The 21,558-nt window shown below is 43.9% G+C and overlaps 1 protein-coding gene across 2 annotated transcripts in view; it reads left to right on the top strand.

Annotated features, from left to right (window-relative positions):
* Positions 1-21,558, top strand: part of LOC117605627 (uncharacterized) — a 178,462-nt gene that overhangs the window by 124,242 nt on the left and 32,662 nt on the right. For both annotated transcript variants that reach the window (XM_034327158.2, XM_076692061.1), the window contains 2 exons: positions 4,539-5,076; positions 9,150-9,358. In XM_034327158.2, the coding sequence (XP_034183049.1) occupies positions 4,708-5,076; positions 9,150-9,358 (578 nt within the window). In that variant the 5' untranslated portion in view covers positions 4,539-4,707. The remainder of the gene's footprint in view (positions 1-4,538; positions 5,077-9,149; positions 9,359-21,558) is intronic.

Below are 21,558 nucleotides of genomic sequence, written 5' to 3'. Positions count from 1 at the left end.
AAAACAAAAGTTTGATTCAGCATATTCCGGTACGTAGGAAATGTTAGCTGTAAAGAGTTCAAGCTCGACTGGCTCCGCATTGACCTTCGTTAAATGGAACGTAAGTCAGTGTCTCGCCTTTATCCGGCTGAATAATCGTCGAACGTAATGAACAAACCTGGCAGCTAATTGGAACAGATTGAACGTACGATCGTATTGTGTTCGCGGTGAGACGCGATTTACGCGCCGCGTTTTCTTCGCAATTAATAGGCGCCGCCACGCTGCGACAATCTGCGTAACGATTGTACCGCCGTCTGATCCCCAGGAAACACGTTTCCTAATTAAGGCGGGAAACGTTCTAGCCGCGTTTAACGATAATTTAACGTGCACGCAACTCGAGTGTCTGTTCGTTGTCGTTGGCTATAGGAGCAAAGAAAGAGAGAGAGAAAGAAAAAAAAAAAGAATTCGTTCACGTAAGGATGGACAGGCATTAGGTCTCAGAAAAAGGACCGGTGCGTCGCCATAGATTCCCTCTGAGGAAAAGAAACACTTGAGACGTCTTGAAACAGCGACGTCGCTATTGAGGTTGAAGAAGAGCAGGCGCCTCCTCGCCCTCGCCATTATGCGGTGTGACCTCTTGACCACCCACGTAGCTGCCTTTTGGTTCATGGGTGAATTTTCAATGTGCCATATGAAAATACACTTCCCTTCCTTCGAATTACTTACTTAGTTATTATAATTGAAATCGGCACCATCACCTAATTACGGTATTATACAATACTGAAATACCCTTTTCATTATAAGTCGCGACATCAGTATTCCCTCTTTGCTTTGTCTTTAGTTTCACGTTTCCTTTTTCCAAACATAATCGTCCTGATGCATAATGGAAAGAAGCGTTCCCTTTCGAAATTTCCATCGAGCGACACTAGCCCGCTGAAAGACCGTCCTTCCAGATGGCCCGATAAGCCGGGGGCATGTAATTAATAATTAACGGCTAACAATTAAAAGAGAAATTAGCGCAAGGTTTAATTGCATATAACGAGAAAAGCGGGAAGGAAAGGAAAGAAAGAACAATCGGCAGGTGTTGCACGCGCGATTCCTTTGATGTCTCGCTCTGAATTTAATTTCCTCCCTGTTACACATTGGCTGATAAATATTACGATCCTGGACAGCCGCGGGACCCTCAAAAGTCCGTATAATTAAATCCGGTAAAAATACTTCGACCGCATCGTCGTTCACCTTTCACTCTCTTTTTCTTTGCTTCCTCTTTTCTCCCCACATCCGTTTCGATTGCTTTGTAATTCGTTTTAATAGATGTAACCAGTGGCTTCCGTTTCGCGTTTCGTGGATTTGCTGGTTCTCTTCGTTCGAAAGGGTAATGTAGGCCCAGGGACCATTTTAACCCCTTCGTGTATCATTTCTTTTTGTATCGAAAAATATGCATGAACTTGCGATATAGTAACGAGCGAAAATGGAGCCGACGCGACGTCTAAATATTTAGATTGGATTTTTCGAATTGCAGGTAGAGATAGTGGTTTGAAAAGGACGCGGTGGAAGGTAAATGGGAAAGTTGAGGAAAATTAAATGTTGTCGTTGTATAATATTAAGTTGATTCTGATGTTAGCGTGCTTTAAGCCGTGTACACAATTCGCAATGAAGTCTGCTAATGCGACCTCGTCGCGTAACTTTCTACTGTTTGCAGCGAACCCGGTAACTTTACCGGCTAACGTGACGACGGAGTGCAAAATGAAGTTTTGTTCGGTACTCGTTGCGCCTAATAATAGTTCTTTTTTCATTATTTTAACCGGGCTACGTTGGTAGGTATTGAAATAACTGTATTAGAATATGTTAAACTTTGTTTTGACCACTCAAAAATATTGAATTTCATTAAGAAATAAAAAAGATGCAAAAGTGCATAAAAGTAATTCAAGAACATGCAGCGCCAAACGTTTAATTTTATCTCGCGTTTCTTTCTATTTTCAGCCATTTTAAAGATATAACACGACCCAGTTGCAAAGAACGTGCCGGTATAAAATAAGTGTTTCCTCGCTACCCGATCAACAACTTAGATACAACAGTTTTAACTCTTCCACCTCGCGGTTGACATTAGCAAATAGAATTATAACAGTATATCGCATGAAAAATCTAAATTTTGTCGACTCGAGGATTAAACCGAAGGAGATAACCACTAAAATCCATCGATAGATCAAAACAAACAGGCAAAGTAGGTAACACAATATAAATTGGATATTCTCGGTGGATCTACCTGGAATTTCCATCGAAAAACGGTCAGGAAGCGAGCACCGTTATATACCTCTTGTCCTTAATGCCTGACCGGCTGAAATAAGGTGACTGCCTGAAAAGAAAAGGTACTCGTTACCAGCCGGACAAAAAGACAGAAGTTTCGACTAGGTAGAGACGATCGTGTCCCGAACGACACCCGCTGAGCTACCAGGAAGGACGATTATTGTTAATTAAGGTGGGCGTGTCGACCGGGTCACACGCCGGTTTCACGGCCCTTAACGAAGGGACAGGTCAGCTCGTTTTATGAATTCTAATGCCCGAGAGAGGAGCCCGGTGTTTCGCCGGTCGCTTGACGAAATTTCCTCGGGCATTTGCATTTCACCAGTCGGACATCGACTTTTACGCGACCTTCTCCTCTGCTTCGTCGTCCAGCTCCTCTTAATGCAATTAGTCTTTCTATTCACTGTTACCACTTAGTCCGACGATTCGGACCTCGGCCAGGAACCCGAGACGTTTGATAACCAATCAAACGTCTATTGTTGAACGGTTTCGTTTGACTCTTGTTAAGGGAACCTTATAATTCTCTGTCCTCTGCAGGCGTTCACCGAATTACGATCCCGAGTGAGATAAGTTATGGGGTTTACAGGTGAACCTTGGATCGTGTTAACATATGTGGATGATATTTGAATTTCCAATTCCTGTAGGACTACTAATTAGAAACAGTCTCGTAATGAAGTATCGATGAAAAATAAGAACACCCTGGCTAATGAAATTTTAATGCGTTGGTGTCACGAAACGTAGAAGCTTTACTATGATAGAACACGGTTCCGAGTTGGAAGACGACGCGTTCACTTCCATGGAACGACTATATCACGTGTCGAATCGTCGTTGGAAGGTGTTAGCGGGGACGAGTTAACGAGATTACCTAGCAGAGGGCGAGGAAAACGAGGAAATCTGATTGGATGCCGGAAAAGATCATAAAGGGGAGTAATTAGAGCGGGCTTTGTTCAACGTCGCCGCAACGGCCGCTTCGTTTCCGGCGGCGGAGCTCCGGCTGACGTGTTCCACGATCGAAACGACGATCTCTTCCATCGATTTCTCCGGATCCTTGTTTTTCCAGGGGCCTCGTTCGACTCGAATTAGCGGCCGGAAAATTAGACCTTTGATGCCGTCACGCCTACACGGCCCGCAGAAGATCGAAAATTCTCTTCCTATACACTGCTCCTCCTTCATCTTTGATCGATTCTCGCGTATTCTTCCAGGAATCTTTGCGATACCCTTCAGTTTTAAAGACTAACATCCTTGAATCTCCAACATCAAATAATTTTGACTCACTGTGTATGCTTGAATAGTCAACACCTAGTGCAAGATTGATCACAGCAAGCAATCTGTCATTCGACTTAATTACGCGGAAGTTCGATAAACAAATAAACCGGTGGCTATCGATCCTCGTAAAATGTTTATTACAGCAATCTGTCCAACGTCCCCTTTCCGTCGGTTACAGTGACAATCGGGTACATCTTTATCGCAGCAATCCGTCCGGACGGGGGGAGTAAAAGTATCAAAGGAAACAAGAAGAGAAACAGGGGATGGCGTTTACCACCCCCGTGGACCACTGCCGAGCTACGTTGCTTTACTGCCGGTTGCATCCGGATTGAATTTAAATATTTCTTCGGCCGACGAACTCTTTCGCAAATTGCTCGGTCGTAAAAGGTCCCCTTCTTTTCTATCTCCATCCACCTCCTGCAGATCGTTTTGCTACGAACTGCTGTTTCATTGGGATCGAGCGGCATTATGAAATCGTTGCGCGCCGTCTTAAGGGCCAATAAAATTGCACGGAAACTCTGGTCGTCGGTGAAATTAATATCAAGCCGGCACAGTTTCGTCCTGGCCCGTAATGCAGCGGTCGCCTTTACGACCAGTTTCCGTACCGTCGCTTCCCAGCCTAAATATTGTATTTTTCCGAGATTTTTCGTCCTGTCGCGCTTATGAAAGAAGTTTCGAAGGCTGTTTGAATTGCTACACCGATAATCGATTAGATAGTTCGATCGATAATGCGATTGAACTCTTTCCTCGTCTTTAGTCGTGGCGAAGCTACTTCAAACTTTGATCTTTCGAGTAAATCAGAGTTGACGGGATCGATCAAATTAACCCCTAAGAACTGATGTCAAAAGAGGTTGATCCCCGTCGCGTTATTGCCAACTGAATTTTGGCCAGGTAAATGAAAATTAAAAAATTTTCAAGTGTACAAGGGAAGGAAATAATTAAATACTCTTAGATTTATATTTCTAACATTTATTTTCTTTTTGTTACAGATATCAGGAAAGAGGGGAAGAAGAGAGCCGGTTCTAGAAGAACCGAGCGCAAATAAGCTTCCAGTTAGCTAGGCTACGAGCTTTTGTTTTTTCGCCGTGGGAAGCTGTTGGTGGGCTCGTCGGGCCCACCCTCTCATCGGTCAAGCTGGCGAGCGCTCTAACCGCTGGTATGAACCCCCACCATCCGGGCCATTCTGCAGCCTACCCGCATCATCCCTCGCTATCGAGCAGTCCCCATCATTCTGGGCCTCATCACGGCTACAGTACCGGCGGTGGAGGTGGCGGGGGTGGTGGTGGTGGTACCACCACAACCCCAGACTTGCCAAGTCCACATTCGCCACCTCATGGACCTGCCATCGACCCAGCAACCCCTTACGCGTCCATGCAACCTGGCCAGGGTATGGGCAGCAATGGACATCATCACGGCGGTGCTGGAATGATGAGCGATCATCCGCATCACCCAGGGCACCCACACCCACACTTACCGGGCCATACGGCTTATCCACCGGTCAATCACAACAACAATTGTACACTTAAGGTAAGAATAAAATTATCTGCTAGGGTAGCCTTCTTTCCCGCCACCCTCGTTACGAAGCAAGCCTCGCGAACGGTTCTTCTCGTACAATTAAGATGCACTTTCTACGCTGGCCGGTCGCGCGAGGATGGTCACGAGAAAAAGTTTTCAAGCGGAAGCAGCTGAAGCGCGTACACGTAGCTCATTGTTCGCGTAATAACCAGTGTTGGTCGTTCATTACGTAACCTCACCTCGCGACCGTCTAATTTCCGTCTAATTTCATATTAATAACAGTCAAGGAATTGTAACCTCTGGCAATTTGAATCGCGTTTAGATCAGGCACGCAATATTCTTGAATTTCATAACATCAACAATCTTCCCGAAATCTTGAAGCAAGTCCCGTCAGTGTATCGATACTCCTTCGAGGGGACGTTGATGATCCTGTCAACGAACGAAGGTCCGAAACGACTTTTCACCCCTCGGAAATCGGCGTAACGTACAGGTGGTGGACCCCTCGGAAATTCTAACGGGAGGTCGTCGAAAACTGGCGGAGAGAACGCGACAGAAACCGGGTCGCAGGCTAAAATTCAGAAGGTATTATCCATCTACGTGACCCTCACTTAGCTCGCCATTGACAAACGTAACAATATAGGCATTTACCATGGAGAAATATAATTGAATAGGGGCGGAGGGGACTGCGAGGAGGCCTGGCTCCCCCGTTGCCCCTTTACCTCGACGACCGCCCCCTCTACGTCGCGCGGCATGTTTCACTCCATAATACTCTTCGTATCTCTGTCGTTCGTTCATTTTACACGTAGCCGTGTCCTTGTCCGGCATGGTCAGAGCTATGGATGGGTCCCGTCCCCTTTCAACGTTAGTTAGGTCCTTTCTAGGCTCACCTTTTTATTCTCCCCACCAGACCCATTGCTGCTGGCTGGCTGGCTGGCTGGCTAGCTGGCTGGCTGGCTGACTGGCTGGCAGGCTGGGGTACCTGAACCCGGGGCCTCGCGAGGCATTCAGAGGCCCAAAGCAGCCACGGACCAGTCAGTTCGCTGCTGACTTCGGTCGGGATCGGTTCGTTCTTATCCCAGTCTCTGTAACTTATGTGTTTATCGTGTTCTTCTCTTCGTCTCTGTTTATCTGTGCGATTACTGTGCTGTTATTTCCACTGTGTCGATTTTCCCATGGTGGGGCCTGATCGCGTGCTCTACCAGATTGCTGAACGCGGGATGCTCGATTCGGAGCGTTGGGCAGCAGAGCAAACCTGTTGGTTGCCGACGGCAACGCGAGTCGGTCACGTTTCCAAGCGTTGCTCCTCGTGGATTCGTTGTAATTAAAGTATGTTTGAATGATCGGATCGAGTGGTGATCGGATCAGCGTCGTCCCGGTTGGTGCAAGGTGGGCCGGTTCAGTCGGAGCAACGCTTCGTTCGTTGGAAGATTTCCATTCGAGGACGAATGATATCATTGGCCGTGTGAATACGCGAGAGAAGGATTGAGTCGTAGAGGGAAGGTTCTCGTCGACCACCGCTTTTTCGGACACATCCGTTCAAGGAGGCTGTTGCCTGTGCTCGATCATGGAGGTGCACGCGCATCACTACAGCGCCATCGCGTCAAGGATGAACCAGATGAAGTGTTTTCCCGGCGACAAAATTGTAAGAATCCCATTTTATACTTGCTCTTCCGTCCTGTAAATGTGTTGTCTGTGAAATTGTTCAATTAGTTGTAACGCGAACATCGGTGCGGCTCTTACCTCGTGGTCGTTCTTAGCCCTTCAAAGACATGGCTGTTAGCGGCTGAAACACGCGTAACGGACTCCGGGTGCATTTGTACCCTAACGAATTTTTATCGTATTACATTTCTGTATCGTATAATCGACGCGTTAATGGTATCAGCCTTGATCGGACTTCACGTTATCTGCATTTCGTTTCGTATCTCGAATATAAATATTCATCGATCAATTGTCGAAGGGAGACAATAAGCCTGTCGTTTTTTGTTTTCCTTTTTTTTTCTTTTCGAAGAAGATTCCTATTAAGTATACCGTACAGAGGATTAATTAAATTTTTCCAATGAGCGAGCGATTGCGTAACGAACACAAACGTTCGTTGGAACACGTACACCTGTTTGTTTGAAAACTACGCTGATTACGTTCACTGTTTTTCATTCCGGTATTTCTCATCGGCGATTCGTTTTTCTCCTTCATCGTTTAATCGCGAACGATTCTACGTTGACAAGGTAACAGCAACTGCCTCCTACGAGCAATTACACGAGTTTCGTTTGATTATACTAAGTCAACGATTGTAATTGCGCGGTAATTGCGAAAGAAGTGTCGTTAAGTCTTGTAAAAAGCAGACACGTGGAAGGGAAACGATTTTCCCCGCCTGAGAGGGAATCGATTTTTCCCGGCTGACGCTAATTCCCCGATAAATTACCGTCACTGCACGCGTTGCTCTCTATAGACACTCTTTTTTCCCGCGTTTACTCGAACGGGCCACCTTGAACTCTCTCTTTTTCTCGGCACCTTCTTTTTTATGAGAATCACAGATTGACGTCTCACGACATTTTAGGAGATCGGAGTCGATCGACGATTCGTAGAGAAGAAAGACGAACCTGGCTGTTTTACATTATGATTTTTAAACGCGTAATAATAAATGTCTCGGTCATATAAATTTATAAGTTTCGTCAAGTCGCGCCTTCGATTTCTTTTTTACTCAATCTTCTCTTCATCTTGCTTCGCTGTATTATCATAGAAATTGTTACAGCGAATCAACAATGGTTTCTGAGCTCGAAACTCGTTACTTTCAGGGCTTTTTACGAACGCGTGCGCTGATCTCGAGGCTCAAAGATCGACCTGCTCCGAAACAGCTCTGTTAGCAGAACAGGTTACAGGAAGTGGTGGAATGCGGCCTAGAGACTCGGAACGATCGAGTTTAACGCACGTTTCGGCAACTGTTTTCAAATGCAAAGGAGTCCTTTCGAAACTGAAGTTCTTTTAGTGGCGAAACTTGCTATAGAATATAAGATTTGTTAAAGAAGAACTTGTTCAGCCTGTGATTCTTAACGCGTTGAAATAGCCAGTAAAAGGAAGTGAAAATTCGAAGAGTCAAAGTGTTAATTATAATTATATATTTTGAGAGTTAAATCTTTACACTTTCTAGTTTCTACAATGTGAATATTAATATCGTTTGGACACGGTTTGCTGAGCTCCAATAAATTGAATGAAATGTTCCAAGCGTAGATGTTGATCAAAGCTAACTTCTAATTTATTCATACGATGATCGATGTTGTCCGGCAAGTGCAAAAGTCACGGTTGCACGGTCTGGAAAATTGTTTTGTTATTAGTTTAACATTCTTTTACTTCGGCTCTTAAACTGAAATATACACGTATTATTAATAATTATCTCACACGTGTCTTACCATACCCCTTTTCGTTTCAAATCGAAAGATTTAATTTATATTTTTGAAATCAGTAAGAATCTAAAGTGTTAAATTGTAAAAAAGACGATGAATCTTGTAGCAAAATTTATGGCCACGATTGAACGCGTTTTTGCGCCACGAACGACAAATTTTACTCCACAGCATTTATTTACCGGACAGTCGTATATTTTAATAATCAACGACGTCGACCGCGATTATTCACGCTTACCGTCGTTTACATAATCGCGATTAAGTGTTCGCCGAGATTGCTTGCTCGATGCTCCACGATGATTTATCGTCAGTTAATGACTTTCGATTTCGTATTAATTACAGGAATGATTATGTCTTTCGTTCTTTTGGTTTCCGTTAATAAGAGTACCGCGAATCCTTCCATTGCGGTGTGTTATTATACGGAAATCTTTCCGTTGCGTAATCGAACGGCAATGTCGATTCTTGTTCTGTTTTCCGCAGTGTATCTTCCGTTTGACCGCGACGAATCGCGATTAGAAGCACGCGAACGCACCATTTCATGGAATTGATGATGGTACGGTTGTACGCGCATTAACCGTGTAATTGTGCTCGCTTTGGTACGGTTTTGCTTTGTTTATTACGAAAGGAAATCATAGACAGACACCGTTTGAGATTTCAGGCATGAAACGAATGTTTGTTTACCTGTTACAGCAAGAAGGTGGCCCGAGCGGACCGACGGGGATCCAACAGTGTGCCGGCTGCGGAGGCCAAATAGTCGAGAGATGGCTGTTGTTCGCGATGGATCGGTATTGGCACAACGGATGCCTAAAGTGCTCCTATTGCAGCGCAGCGTTGGCGGAAATCGGTCATTCCTGCTACACGAGGAGCGGAATGATCCTTTGCAAAACCGACTACAGAAGGTAAGTCCCTTTTGAATTTACTCTGATTTGCTTAGCAACGGGTTACATAAATTTTCGAATAATTATGACACGCCGCTCATAATCCGAGGAAAGAACCTTACTATTTATCAGGATCGTCCGATGCGAAAAAGCTGAGAGCAAAGGTATCGAAGGTAATCGAAGCAATTTATAGTTGACCTGAAACGTCGGGACGCGTGATCGTTGATTAATCGCGAAAGTGGATTAAACCGCAGGAACTCAGCTTTTCGAGCTTCGTTAGCCTCGCAGACGCAGCTGATTACTCTTCCAATTAATTCTCTGATTTGCCCTCGTATCGATTAATAAATGTAGTCAACGAGCAAAGAAACGTTAAAGTTTCGATATATTCGTCGGGTAACGGAAGTGTGTTGATTTTATTTTGAAAACGAGTAACGAGTTCGGTGATTTCTTTTCCTGCTTCTATTGGACGGTAAACGTTTAATGAGGTTAAATTAGCTGTGTCAGTCTCGACGCATCGATGACCATCGAGAGACAGGCAGACACGTTAGCGCCAAGTATCCAAGTGCAATCAACATTCCGCTCGAGTGAAATAGCTGCAATCTAGGAAGCTGTCACTGCACGGTGACACCCGACCACTCATTATACACTGTCCTTCGTCTAGTTCTTCCCTCAGATATTATTTATTACTGTCTCCTTCGGTCTTGTTGTACTTTACCGCTTCTTGGTCCATCGCGTTCGCGTTTAACACGGTCGTTACCAGCACTCAGTTGGAAATTCGTCCATCGTAAACCACTTTCTTTTCTTGTCAAATATCTCTCGTATGAGAAATCGAAGACGTCAAATCAAATCCATACGTATTAATTGCGTATTCCTTGCATGACAAATTTTTGGGATCGCGTGGCGGTGGCTCGATGAAGATACACCTAATCGACGGCGACCGTTCCAAATTTAGAGGATTCGAGGTCAAAGCGCAATTTAATGAGAAACAGACGTAGAACTTAGTTAGCGTCCCTTAAAATAGATCGGCACAATCTGTAGGTTGGCTCTCACGCGTAAGGAATCTAATGAGACTGTCCATATTTTTTTCTCTATCGACCTGTTAACTCGTGCCTCGCAGACGACGTCTCTTTTCATCTCTGATTAAACCTGGAAAATATACGAGCTATGTCCCGGTGCATGAACAAGATGATTTTTCAAATTTTTTACGTTTATTCTCGTTAATGATCCTCGAGCAAAGTCGTTTAATTTTTCTATTAATTGAATCAAGAAGATACGTGTATTAATTCATGTCCCAATGAGTTTGCCTTTTATCGAACGATATCAAGGAAAATGAAACACGATGTCGTGTAAGAAATGTGAAAAAAAATTGATACATGGTTGTAACTGGATCGAATTGGTCGGCTTTCTGGAAATGGAATGAATTAATTAAACGTCCGACAATGAAGGAAAAATATTCAGCTTCAGTTGGAAGTAAAACCGGCCGGGTCCGTCATTATGAAATTTTATACCTCGTTTAATTAATTCCTTTATTACGATCTTCGACGAAGGCCGGCCCCGTTCGATACGAAGGGTTCGAGTAACGTTCGAAATAAGAACAATTTCTCTTTTCGTCAGTTTTCATTTTGAAAATGAAAATTAAATTCGAGGAGAGTAATATAAAAATTCGTATGTTAAAAAAGAGCTAAAGAAGAGAATTGTCTTATTTTCTTGTCTCTCATCGAATCTAGCTACGGTACGGTGAAAAATTTCGATTTACCGAGTTTGTCACCGTTATAAGATTTTCTTGAACATTTGTATTCTCGTCGTCGTGTCTCTCTCTCTCTCTCTCTCTCGTCGACAACTCGTCCGCAGCACACGTACGTCCTAATCTGTTAGCACAGTCGAACGATTTAGTCTAGCGTAGTATCAATATTTGATTACGAGGCGTCTCCGTCCCGCATGCCGGAATTGCAGACGGAATCGTCCGTCGAGATGTCCGGTGACGTGGCTCCTTCGTATTTTCGGAAGTCGGACATACTCGTGGAAATCTATCTGACCGTAGAAGAAAAACATTCGATTTAATTGTATGCTGTCTATGTTCTACATCGAAGAATTTTAACGACACACGGTGTACGGTATCTTCTTGGATTACTTATTTACATAAGATAATTTATTATTTATGAAAATCAGCCGCGAACAACGTGACCATCGAGGTACCACGAAGGCGTCCTCCGAGTCGTCGTGAAATTTCCTTCCCCGAAAATTTCAATCGAAAAACAAGCCGCTATCCGAATTGAGAGAAGTAGCACTCCGTTCTCGGAGTGACGCGACAGAAGCATCGACATCAGGCTTGCGGTAGGGGTTGTTACAAGGGGAGGAAAATGGAGAAAGAGGGATGCGTCGCGGGAACAGAGACGGTTGAATTGCACGTCGCGATAGAAGAGAAACAGAGAAGGAGATGGAAAGAGAGACGTATATCCAAATAGAGTAAGAGGGAACGATCGAACGAGTGAATGGTGGAGTAACGGCAAAAGAGAAGGTTGATCGAGAGACAGAAGATAGAACGGAAGGATAGAAAGAGATCGAGACAGACAGACGATGAAGGAGAGAAGAAAAGAGACAACAAGAGAGATAGACGAGGGTAGGAGGTAGTGGTTCGTTTCTTTTGGATTCAAGGAATGTTTCAATCAGTTTGATTGAAGGGCTGAGCCACGGCAAGAGGGTAAACTCGATTTACAGCCGTGCACGAGGGGTGTGGGAGAGGAAGATGGGGGAGTTTTGGTATAGGTATGGGAACGGTTCGAGCTGGGACACGGGGGTGGTGGTTGGGTGGTAGTTTCGGGAGGAAAGAGAGGGTAAGGGAGGGGGTGGGCTATACAGGGTGGTCCCACGCAACTGGGATAAGCTGTGTCTTTGAAACGATTAGATAAAATCAAATAGGATCTGATGATGCACATGTTGAAACAAAGATCATGCATTTTAGTGCATCGGTGCATCAGAAAAGTGCACTTGCATCTTTCTACTTTTGGATGTACTGTGGAAAGTTAAAAAATTTCTTATAATTAAGAAGACTAGCTGGATGTTTATAGGTACTTAGAGCGTAGGACAAATAAATTTCTACATCTCCTGTAAGTATCAGTGGTACAAAAAGGGTTAAAGATACAAGTTGTACCAGTTGCATGGGACACCCTGTAGAGTGGCGGGTGCCACAATCACCGAGATGCGTCCAATCACCCCCAGCCTCCAACGCCATCGGGTTTCGGGCGCACGGACGAGGGCTGAAGGGATTGAAGGTGTACGGAGGGCGAGGGGACAAGGGTTGCGGAGCGAAGAGAGCGGCCAATCATCGCTCGGCTTTCCGCTGGAGCGACGTCGTCGTGGTGCTGGTTTGGCCTAGATGTGCAATCAGACCGTTTCAGAGCATCTCTCTATCTCTTTCTCCATCTCGTTTCGTCCGTTTGCTTTTCTCCCTTTCTCTTGTTCATTCTTTCTCGTTCTCTCTTTCGTCTTCTCCCCCCTCCCCTCTCTCTCTCTCTTACTCTCTGCCGTTCCTCTCGCCCCCTCTTTCTGGCCGAATACCAAATTCCAGCAATTTGGGTAGGTGGGTACTTTGTTGAATCAACATGATTGGGCTTGACGGAGCTCGGCGACAGGGCGCTTCGTCTGGTCGTGCCGCGATTCTGGCCGGCTGCAAGACGTCGTCGCGAATGCGTCCTGGCAGCTTTCGTAACCCTTTCGCGGACCGGGACCGGTTTGCGTGCATCGTTCGCTTCGCTAACGCGTTTCAGATCGATCATGATACGCGTCTCCGAACGAAATTCGTAATGTCGTTGTGTTTTATTACCCTCTTTTTGTCTTATATGAATTTCTAAATGTGTCAGCTGTTCGATAACTCCCTGCTTTTTAGTGCTTTTATATGTATTAGTTTTGATTTCTTCTTTCACCCTAGTGTAGAGGTTATAGACATGCAGGCGAGTGGAGAATTTCAGGGTTCAGCCCGCATCGGACTGGAAGTTACAACACGCGGGCTTGGCTAGGTGGTGGTGATGGTGGTGGTAGTGGAGGAGGTAGGTCGCTGAAGAAGGTGGAGGGTGGTGGCAGCAGCGATAAGGGGTTCATTAGAGGCAGTTTATTACTGCCTTTGAAGTCTCTCGCGTGTTGCCGTTAAGTCGCTCGATATCTCGTAATATCTCGCTCTAATCTCGCGAGGAGAAGTTAATTGCTACCTCCACCTCTGCCACCTTCTCACCTCCGACCTACCTATATTTCCTCCCCTCCGCCAGCCCCTTACAAACCACCTCTCCCCGTCTTCACGACCTTCCATACTTCTCTGCTCGCTCTATCTTCTCCACCCTCTCTGACAACCCCTCCTTCTTCCTTCACCCTCGTGCTCATCCGTGCTCGCACGTGTCGCCTATACAATTAGACGCTTAATTCGGCCCACCATCGGGGCGAAATTTTCACCCTTGCTACCGGTTCTGCCACAGCTTACCCTCTTTCTCGCCTTTTACTCTTCACCGCATAGAAATTTCCTGTCCTTGGTCAACGACGCGAACCCCGTTGGACAAACGTGGCTCATACCGAGAACTGTGACTTCTAATTATTGTAATTTTCGGTCGGTCGCTGGTCAAGTTTGTCGTAAACGTTTCTGCTCGCACCCACAAGGAATAGGTTTTCGTTGAAGGGAAAATTTGCAGTTTTTATTGTTACAAGTTAGAAAATTAACCCATTTCTTCAATTTTCTACATTACATTTTCTTCTGATTAATGTTGATCATTTAGAAACTTCGCTTAAATATAAAATACTTCGTATACTCTAATGCAATTTATAACTGTCATTAGCTTCTCAATTCATTTTTCTAATTACAACAGGTTCAAGGTAGAAATAAAAAAATTTACAGCTCGTATAAAATAACATAAATGCGTTGTAATTAATTACACGTTCTTCCAACTAATAATCCTTGGAAAAGAGGGTCGTAATGGAGGTAATATCTCATCGTTTAGCAAATAACAGCATCGGCTCGTCTCGAGTGCAGCTCGTAATGACAGTCAATGATCTAACACAACATTACTCTACATAACATTATCTTATTAAAATGAAAAACGTCCAGTTCGTTACAAGCAACATTAGAGGCAGGTTATTGCATTCGAGCTCGAGGAGTCCTCGATCATTTTGTTTGTTAACAACCTGCTGTAAGGTCATCATTTTTCTCGCCAATTTTATAGTGATTCGAGTCGGCCACGGCGTTTGCCGTGATTACAGCCTGTTACAAGAAGATTACGTTCGATCAGTACTTTACGGATCCACGCGAAAGGTCTGAGAGTCGTTGATTTTATTACCGATGGAATGGCGCGTTTCGATATTAACTAACGCGCGGTCGAGCGGACATTTTAGCAGGCTCAATTTAGTCGAAATTCCGGATATCTGATTAATAATGATCGAATAACAAACACGACGTTATTGGACCACCTTTGACGATATCAAGCTTTGCCCTCTCGTGTTTCGATGGTGGTACGCAAACCATATTATCGTTCATATGTAAAACCACGATTATTACCTATAAGGTACTGTCGGGTATACGTGTCCAATATTACAGTGTGCGAAAACACAAATACGCTATGCGTATATTATAGTTGAGCGATTGACTTTATTATGTTACGATGACACATAAATCTGGAGAACTCAAATTCAAGTTAACTCGACAAATAAAATCCGAGTAAAATCAGCGTCACTTTTCGCGAATGATCTCGCAACAAGGTTTTCAGGGTTACGAAACAAGCCAGTCCGAGAATTTTGGAAGAGTTTAAACAAAATCTTCTCTCAGTCTGCGCCGATTTGCGACGGGTTTCTCACTAATTGAAACGTTCCACGAGACGGACTAATTGACGCTCGTATCTCGTGACAGTCGCGCCAGTATTGCTCGTAATTGCATAAGCAGTTTCGTGCCGAACGTTGAGCAATAACGACGAGTACGATGGAGGCAGCAGGTATACAACATATATCTCCCGGCACGATCGAGAACATTTCAGAAAATGTTGCACGAACCTGGAGCTTTTCGCTTCGAGCGACGCGCGTGAACGTGTTCGGAACAGGTCGATATTAGGGCGGCGGGAAATCGCGAAGTTGTTCGTGAAAAGATAGGTAACAAGCCGAGGATGCGGCTAATTGCCTCCTCATCGATGTTGCTTCGTTTTTTCTTTTTTTCATCGAGCACCTAGTAATTTGTCTCGTGTGAACGAATCGAGCGATAGACGATTGCCACGTAGAACGTTTCCTCTTTTTCGTCGTATACGTCCGTTTATATTTATCATAAAATGAAAAAAATGGTCGTCGTAGATTGTTTTACATTAGCCATGCATACGTAACTATACCACAGTGTATCGACGTAACCGAGTAGCCACGTCAAAGAAAATCAAGCATCGCCGGGACAAACACGTTTCAAGGCATGACGATCGCAGTGGCATTTATTATTCAACGGTTCGAAAGGGTCAACCCTGAGGGCGCGTGTGTGTACTTCGATCGTAGGTAAACGTCCCCTCGAAAACGCAATGTGGGCTTTACTTTAACGATTAGGTTTTTCACGAGCATGCAAGAGCACCGGGCTGCACACGCTCCTCGTCATCGTCGTCGTCGTCGTTGTCGTTGTAGCGAGCGACAAGACGCCTTACTCGGAATTGATTCGAGGAATAATCAATGCCAGACTAACGTCGTTCTCTTCTACGCGTTGAAATAAAACATCGCAATTTATCTTTTCTACCATTTATTCGCAGAATTTTTTTTTTCTATCCTTTGTTTCAACTAATTATTATAATTCGATCGCCCGCTGTACATTGTTTGCGGGTTATAAAGGGTTGGAGTTTGATTTTCTCGTCGAAGCAAATCGTTTGATGGCGCATCGATAGAGGGAGATTCGACTGCGTGAATTTTCGTGAACTCTAGGAGCTATTGAATATTTGATGAACATCGATGGCATCGTTTTGCTAACACGCGATCGCGAAGGTGGCACGTATCGATCGGTGGGAGCAACATTTTGTTCGGTGGAGAATGTATCGACTGTTGGCCGGAAAGAGGTCCTCTCCTTTAATCTCCTTGGAGGGCGGGCAAATGCTCTCGACGGAATAAATTTAAATATTAAGTTTAATCTCAAATTAAATCTCTGAACAACATGAATTTCAAGTCGAGTGTTCCTGCGCGGGGGGAACGAAGGAACGCGGCCAGGGAAACGAACGAGCTTGTTTTCAACGGTTGAAAGTAGAAAATTGGGAAATTATTGAGAAAGAGTGTTTTCTACAAAGCGAACTGGAACGAATGCTCCGTCAGATTTAAGTAATAATCAGAAAATAATTCAAGCGATTTCATCCCTTTACCTGAGAGTATCCACTCGTAAAAACACCTGCTCTTATTTTCAACCGTTCCATGAACGTGCAAAATTTTATCACAATCCAGAGAGAAGAGTTCACTAACCTTCCTTACCAAAGGAATAATCTACTGAAACAAACAACCAGCCTCGTATCCCAGTATATCAATCCAATTTAGCAAATATATTTCTCCTCCGACTCGTCTGTTCACCTTTGAAACAGAGTTGCAAGCCCTGTTTCATAGATAAATTTTCCAGAAAGCTTCTCTAACACCGATTATCCTCATTCAAAACTACTACAAAGTCCAAGATTAAAGCAAACACCGCGTGCACGCTTAGTATCTCGTGATTGGGCAGGGAGCAAAACGGTTGTCAGAATCGGCGAAAAAGGCACACGATGTCTAGATATTTTCAAGCATCAAAGATCAAGCGAAGCAAGGTGTGCGAAGTCGAGTCGCGATTACTGAAATATTAAGAACATGCTTAGCCACTGTCTATTATTAACCTCAAAGCAACCTGTCAACGCGGTCCGCGCGTAAACGCACGCTTAATACGCTTGCGACGACAAACGGGTTGCCTTCTTCCTTCGCTCGCTCGAAAACGTGGAATCGTTAGTGCTCAAAGGCGAATAGGTGTCTCTTTTCATGGATCTGTGAGATTCCAACAAATTGACGGAATTATTAGCGCGTTAATTGTGAACGTCAACGTCCACCCAGTGTCTGAGCTTTCGTCTGAAACAAAATTTTGAAGAAATCATTCGCGATCAAGGATGTTTCTTCAAAGGTAATCGCTAGTCAGAGGCGCAAAAGGTTGTAGGGATACAGTGAAGCTCTATCGTCCGAGGGATCTGAAACGAAAGCGAAAGAATATCCTCGCGGACAAAAATATTCCCCAAGTCACGAAATAACAGAGGTGAGTTCGAGAACCGGTTTTCAGGAAGGAAAACGATACGCACTGTGTTAAAGGGTTAATACACCGTCTGAAAACTTAGAACATCGCGAAAGCGAACGTCCACACGATTCTCTTTATCGTTTCTATTCGAGAAATATTAGGCAATTTTTACCAAGACGATTGATTGCGTTAATTATAGGATGGCCTAATAGTTCTCCAAAGATCAATCGTGCAACGTTGAATCGTGGATTGAACGTTGATTACTTTTCGAATTGAATAGATACACCGGTAGGCGATCGAATTCGGTACTCGCGATTTATCGAGCTGTCTCGAGCTCCCGCCAAACAGTTAGAAAATTCTAATTAAACTGATTGGCAAAGTTTTAACAAGGTATTACTCTAATGAAAGTACGAACTTTTTAGTAGGTTGGTACGCGTCAGACTTACTTGAGCACGAATTATTTTCTTATTGAACAACCTACGTATTTTAAAATTGATATCTTCGAGAGTATGCGTCCAGAACGATTAATATATCAAAAAGAATTTTTCATCAATTTCAAACACTTTCTACCGCTAAATTTATCCGAATGAATCAATGAATTAATCACAACCATTGTATCCAGATCGATCTACTGAATTGTAATTTCACGAGCCATTTATATCCGGCGGTATGGCGGTACCAGGATGAACGAAATTAACGCAAACGTGCATCAAAGAAGCTTTATCATAGGTTGAGTTGAACCATGCTCAAAGAATTAGCCATCGCGTAATCTGGACGAACGTTTGTTACCGACATATTTGTGCAAACGTGAAAGCCATCGACGACCCGTTCCCCGAATATTTGTCGACAAACGACTCAAATATCACGTTTGATTCCGTAGCGGGCCGGCTGATGATATTTGGACAGTGGCTTGAGCGGTTTGGTGGAAAGGGCTCGTTTGAACGTGCGCTGCTTGATCGCCCTCTATGGGAATGTCTTTTCAATAGTTCATTAAATAATTAAGTAACAATTTGAAATAGCAAGATAGTATGAAATAAACAGATAAAAGTTCACGAACGACGTTTACAGTTTACGAGGTACATCTACGAAATCCTAGCGGAAATTGCACGCGGAAGTTGTCGTTAAAATAATAACCGCATATAGAGAGAACAATCAGTTTTCCGATCGTGTGCAACGAACACCGGTGTTTTCTAATATTCCTTCGCCTCCCAACCGGCTTTCGATATGATTGCCTGACTCCCCCGTCTGTATCCTCTCCCACCCTCGCGACGGCGAATGATGGATCGACGAAGGTTAATTAGTTAGTGAGCGTTGCGTTGAACATCCGCCGCAGCTTCCTGTATGGAATTAATTAGATTTTCGCGACTTTCAACCTCGATCGTGGGGAACCACGGATCGAGACATTGGAGATTATCCAAAAGGAGTGAAATTATTAAGAAAAGGTATTCGTATGTTTTCAAAGGAACATTAGAGAGAGAGAGTAGACGCGTGCCGCAAATAAGCGTCGATAAATCCGAGACGTAATAAAAGCGGGGCAACTTAATCCTGGGGCCAAATTAAATCGTGGACCTGACAAATCTGTGCTTTTCAAGTGATTTGTGGCTTCGTTTGATGCCGCCCCCATATCGGAAATAGCTGGAACCGTTCGTGCCCTCTCGAGCCGGAATTCTCCTTCGTAGCGTTTCCTTTTGCCTCGTCTTTTCTTCCTCGTGCTCGTTTCTGGGAACAGGACTCTTTGGTTCAGCATTTGCGACCGATCGGGCTCGAATTTCGATGTGAACCTCTCCCTTTAGCCCCCCTTTTTTATGCGTTTTTAAGCGCCCTGTCCCTTCGCTTTCATTGCGCCCCCTTCGTTCACGACAACTCGGCTTGTCACGGTTGCTCGTAACACTTGGAACACTGTTGATTATTGCTATGTAACTGTAGGTAAATTACAAGGGATATGTTAATAAAAAATTTTCCTATCGATACAGTTATTCTACTTCAAAGATGGCACAACATCCTTCTCGTTCGTTCGTCTCTTTGACGCTTGATAGCTTTTTATTTCTCTCGTTGGTTCTGTACGAGTGGCGCGAGGCTCGATTGGAAAACGAGTCGAAAAATCGGAAAAATAAGGCAGACGAGGATCGATAGAAAAATCGTTAATGATCGTGTATCGTCGAACAAGGGGTTCGACATGTGTCTAACGTCACATAGTTATTCTCGTTTTCCACGTCAAGGTTTTATTATCCTTATTTCAACGAGGAGTTTGAACAAAATGATTTCTTCCTTCCAATGAGAATTAAAATTTCTGACATTGCAACGACTACAATAGCAGAAATGAAGAAAAGAAAAAGAGCTTCAATTCTGATTCTTCTCGATAGTCTTGAAACTTTTTAATCTAGTTTATATGGAGAAGATGGACCGTCGCGTGCCATCTCTTTTAAGATACGCTTTAAATTAAAATATTCCTTGGGAAGCAGAAGAAAAATCGAGGTTACGCGCGATTAAAATGTTTTATTGCTCCCAGGATTTATCGCGTTTAGCTAGTCGTAAAATTTCGCGGATGGGTGCTGATGTTCTTTTTTTATAAGAGTTGGTTTATAACCTTGTTTGGCTCGTTTCATTTAATTTATTAATAATTTTCTCGTCGATCGTCAATTACTTCCTTTATTTATTTATTCATCTCAAAAACAAACAAGTAGTGCAAGGAACCCGGCCAAAGAAACTAGATGGTTTGTTCAAGTTGTTGAGTTAGTATAATTAAAAGTATAATTAAACGCGAAGAAAGTAAAATAAGAACGAATAAAGTTATATTTCTGCTAGGAACTGGAACTCTAATTTTGATTGTTATAAAATATGAAAAGACAGTAAGACTTAATTTGTGCAAAAATGTATGTTCTGCTGACGAGATACTCTGGTGTCTATAAAATTACAGAAAGCAGAATTTTTTTCTTTCGATCAAACGAATCGTGCGAGGAGCGTGTACACACGCGTGGTCAAAGCTAGCAAGCAAAGTAAACCACCCCCTGGTGGACGCGTTTGCCCTTGGAGGCTGTGGACACTTTGGTATCGTTTGCTTGTAAAAATACCAGTCGCCTAACAGAAATTCGGGAAAAACTGTCGACTCGAATTAACGGTCACTCGCCCTTAATCCACGCCACGATATGCTTTCCCTGGACGTTTCATCTTTTGCTCTTTTTCTCGGTCGGTTCTGCTTGCCGCCCCTTTTCGGCTGTTTCGTTAACGCCATCCCCTTGTGCAAATTCATGTTGATTTTTCTTTGCGTCGGATGAATCGACACGGTTCGTTATTCGTCGATTCTACGAGTTTACGCTTCTTTCTGCTTCGAGGGAAGGCCGCCCCTTCTTTGGTAGACGAGAAGCTCGGTTCCGACCCGACGTTTCTTTTCATTTTCGAATTCTAGTGTCGGTATTATTCAGTAAGCAGTTATCCATTTCAAAGATGGCATACTTAGAATTCGATTTCTTACTGGTGTAACTAAGTGAGAATCTTAAATTATATGATCGAGCCGCGAAAGGATTGAACGAGCAAACACAGAACTGCGAACACTCTTTTTATATACGTTACCATATTCAGCTTTCTTAAACATCCCTTAAGTAACTCGTGACAAAACAACTAGATCGACGCAGACGGCGTTGAAAAAAAACCCAGCGACTCGGTGTGTCTGGTTCTTTGATATTTTTCCATCACAATGTAACCAAACACTGGCGCGTAATTATGGCGTAAAAACAGGAGGATAGAAGGTAGAAAAAGGACTTCAAAAATTCGAAACGACGTGACTCGTTAGCGAGGATCATCGTCTCGAGGATGAAAGCGGTCCGGTAGATTTGCCAATTAACCCAACTCATTCCTCTCTCTTTCCCCCCTTTTGATTCGCCAATTTCTTACATAATTCATGCGCGTTCCCGCGCTCGTATTTGTTTTTAATCGAGATTCCCTGACCCCGTAAGGAAGCTGGAAACGAGCGAACGTCTCGGCTCTCGGGATACGA

This window comes from Osmia lignaria, chromosome 14 (genome assembly GCF_051020975.1).
Source record: "Osmia lignaria lignaria isolate PbOS001 chromosome 14, iyOsmLign1, whole genome shotgun sequence".
Taxonomy (NCBI): Eukaryota; Metazoa; Arthropoda; class Insecta; order Hymenoptera; family Megachilidae; genus Osmia; species Osmia lignaria.
Note: the sequence above shows the minus strand (reverse complement) of the source record. Positions and strands in the feature narration are given on the sequence as shown.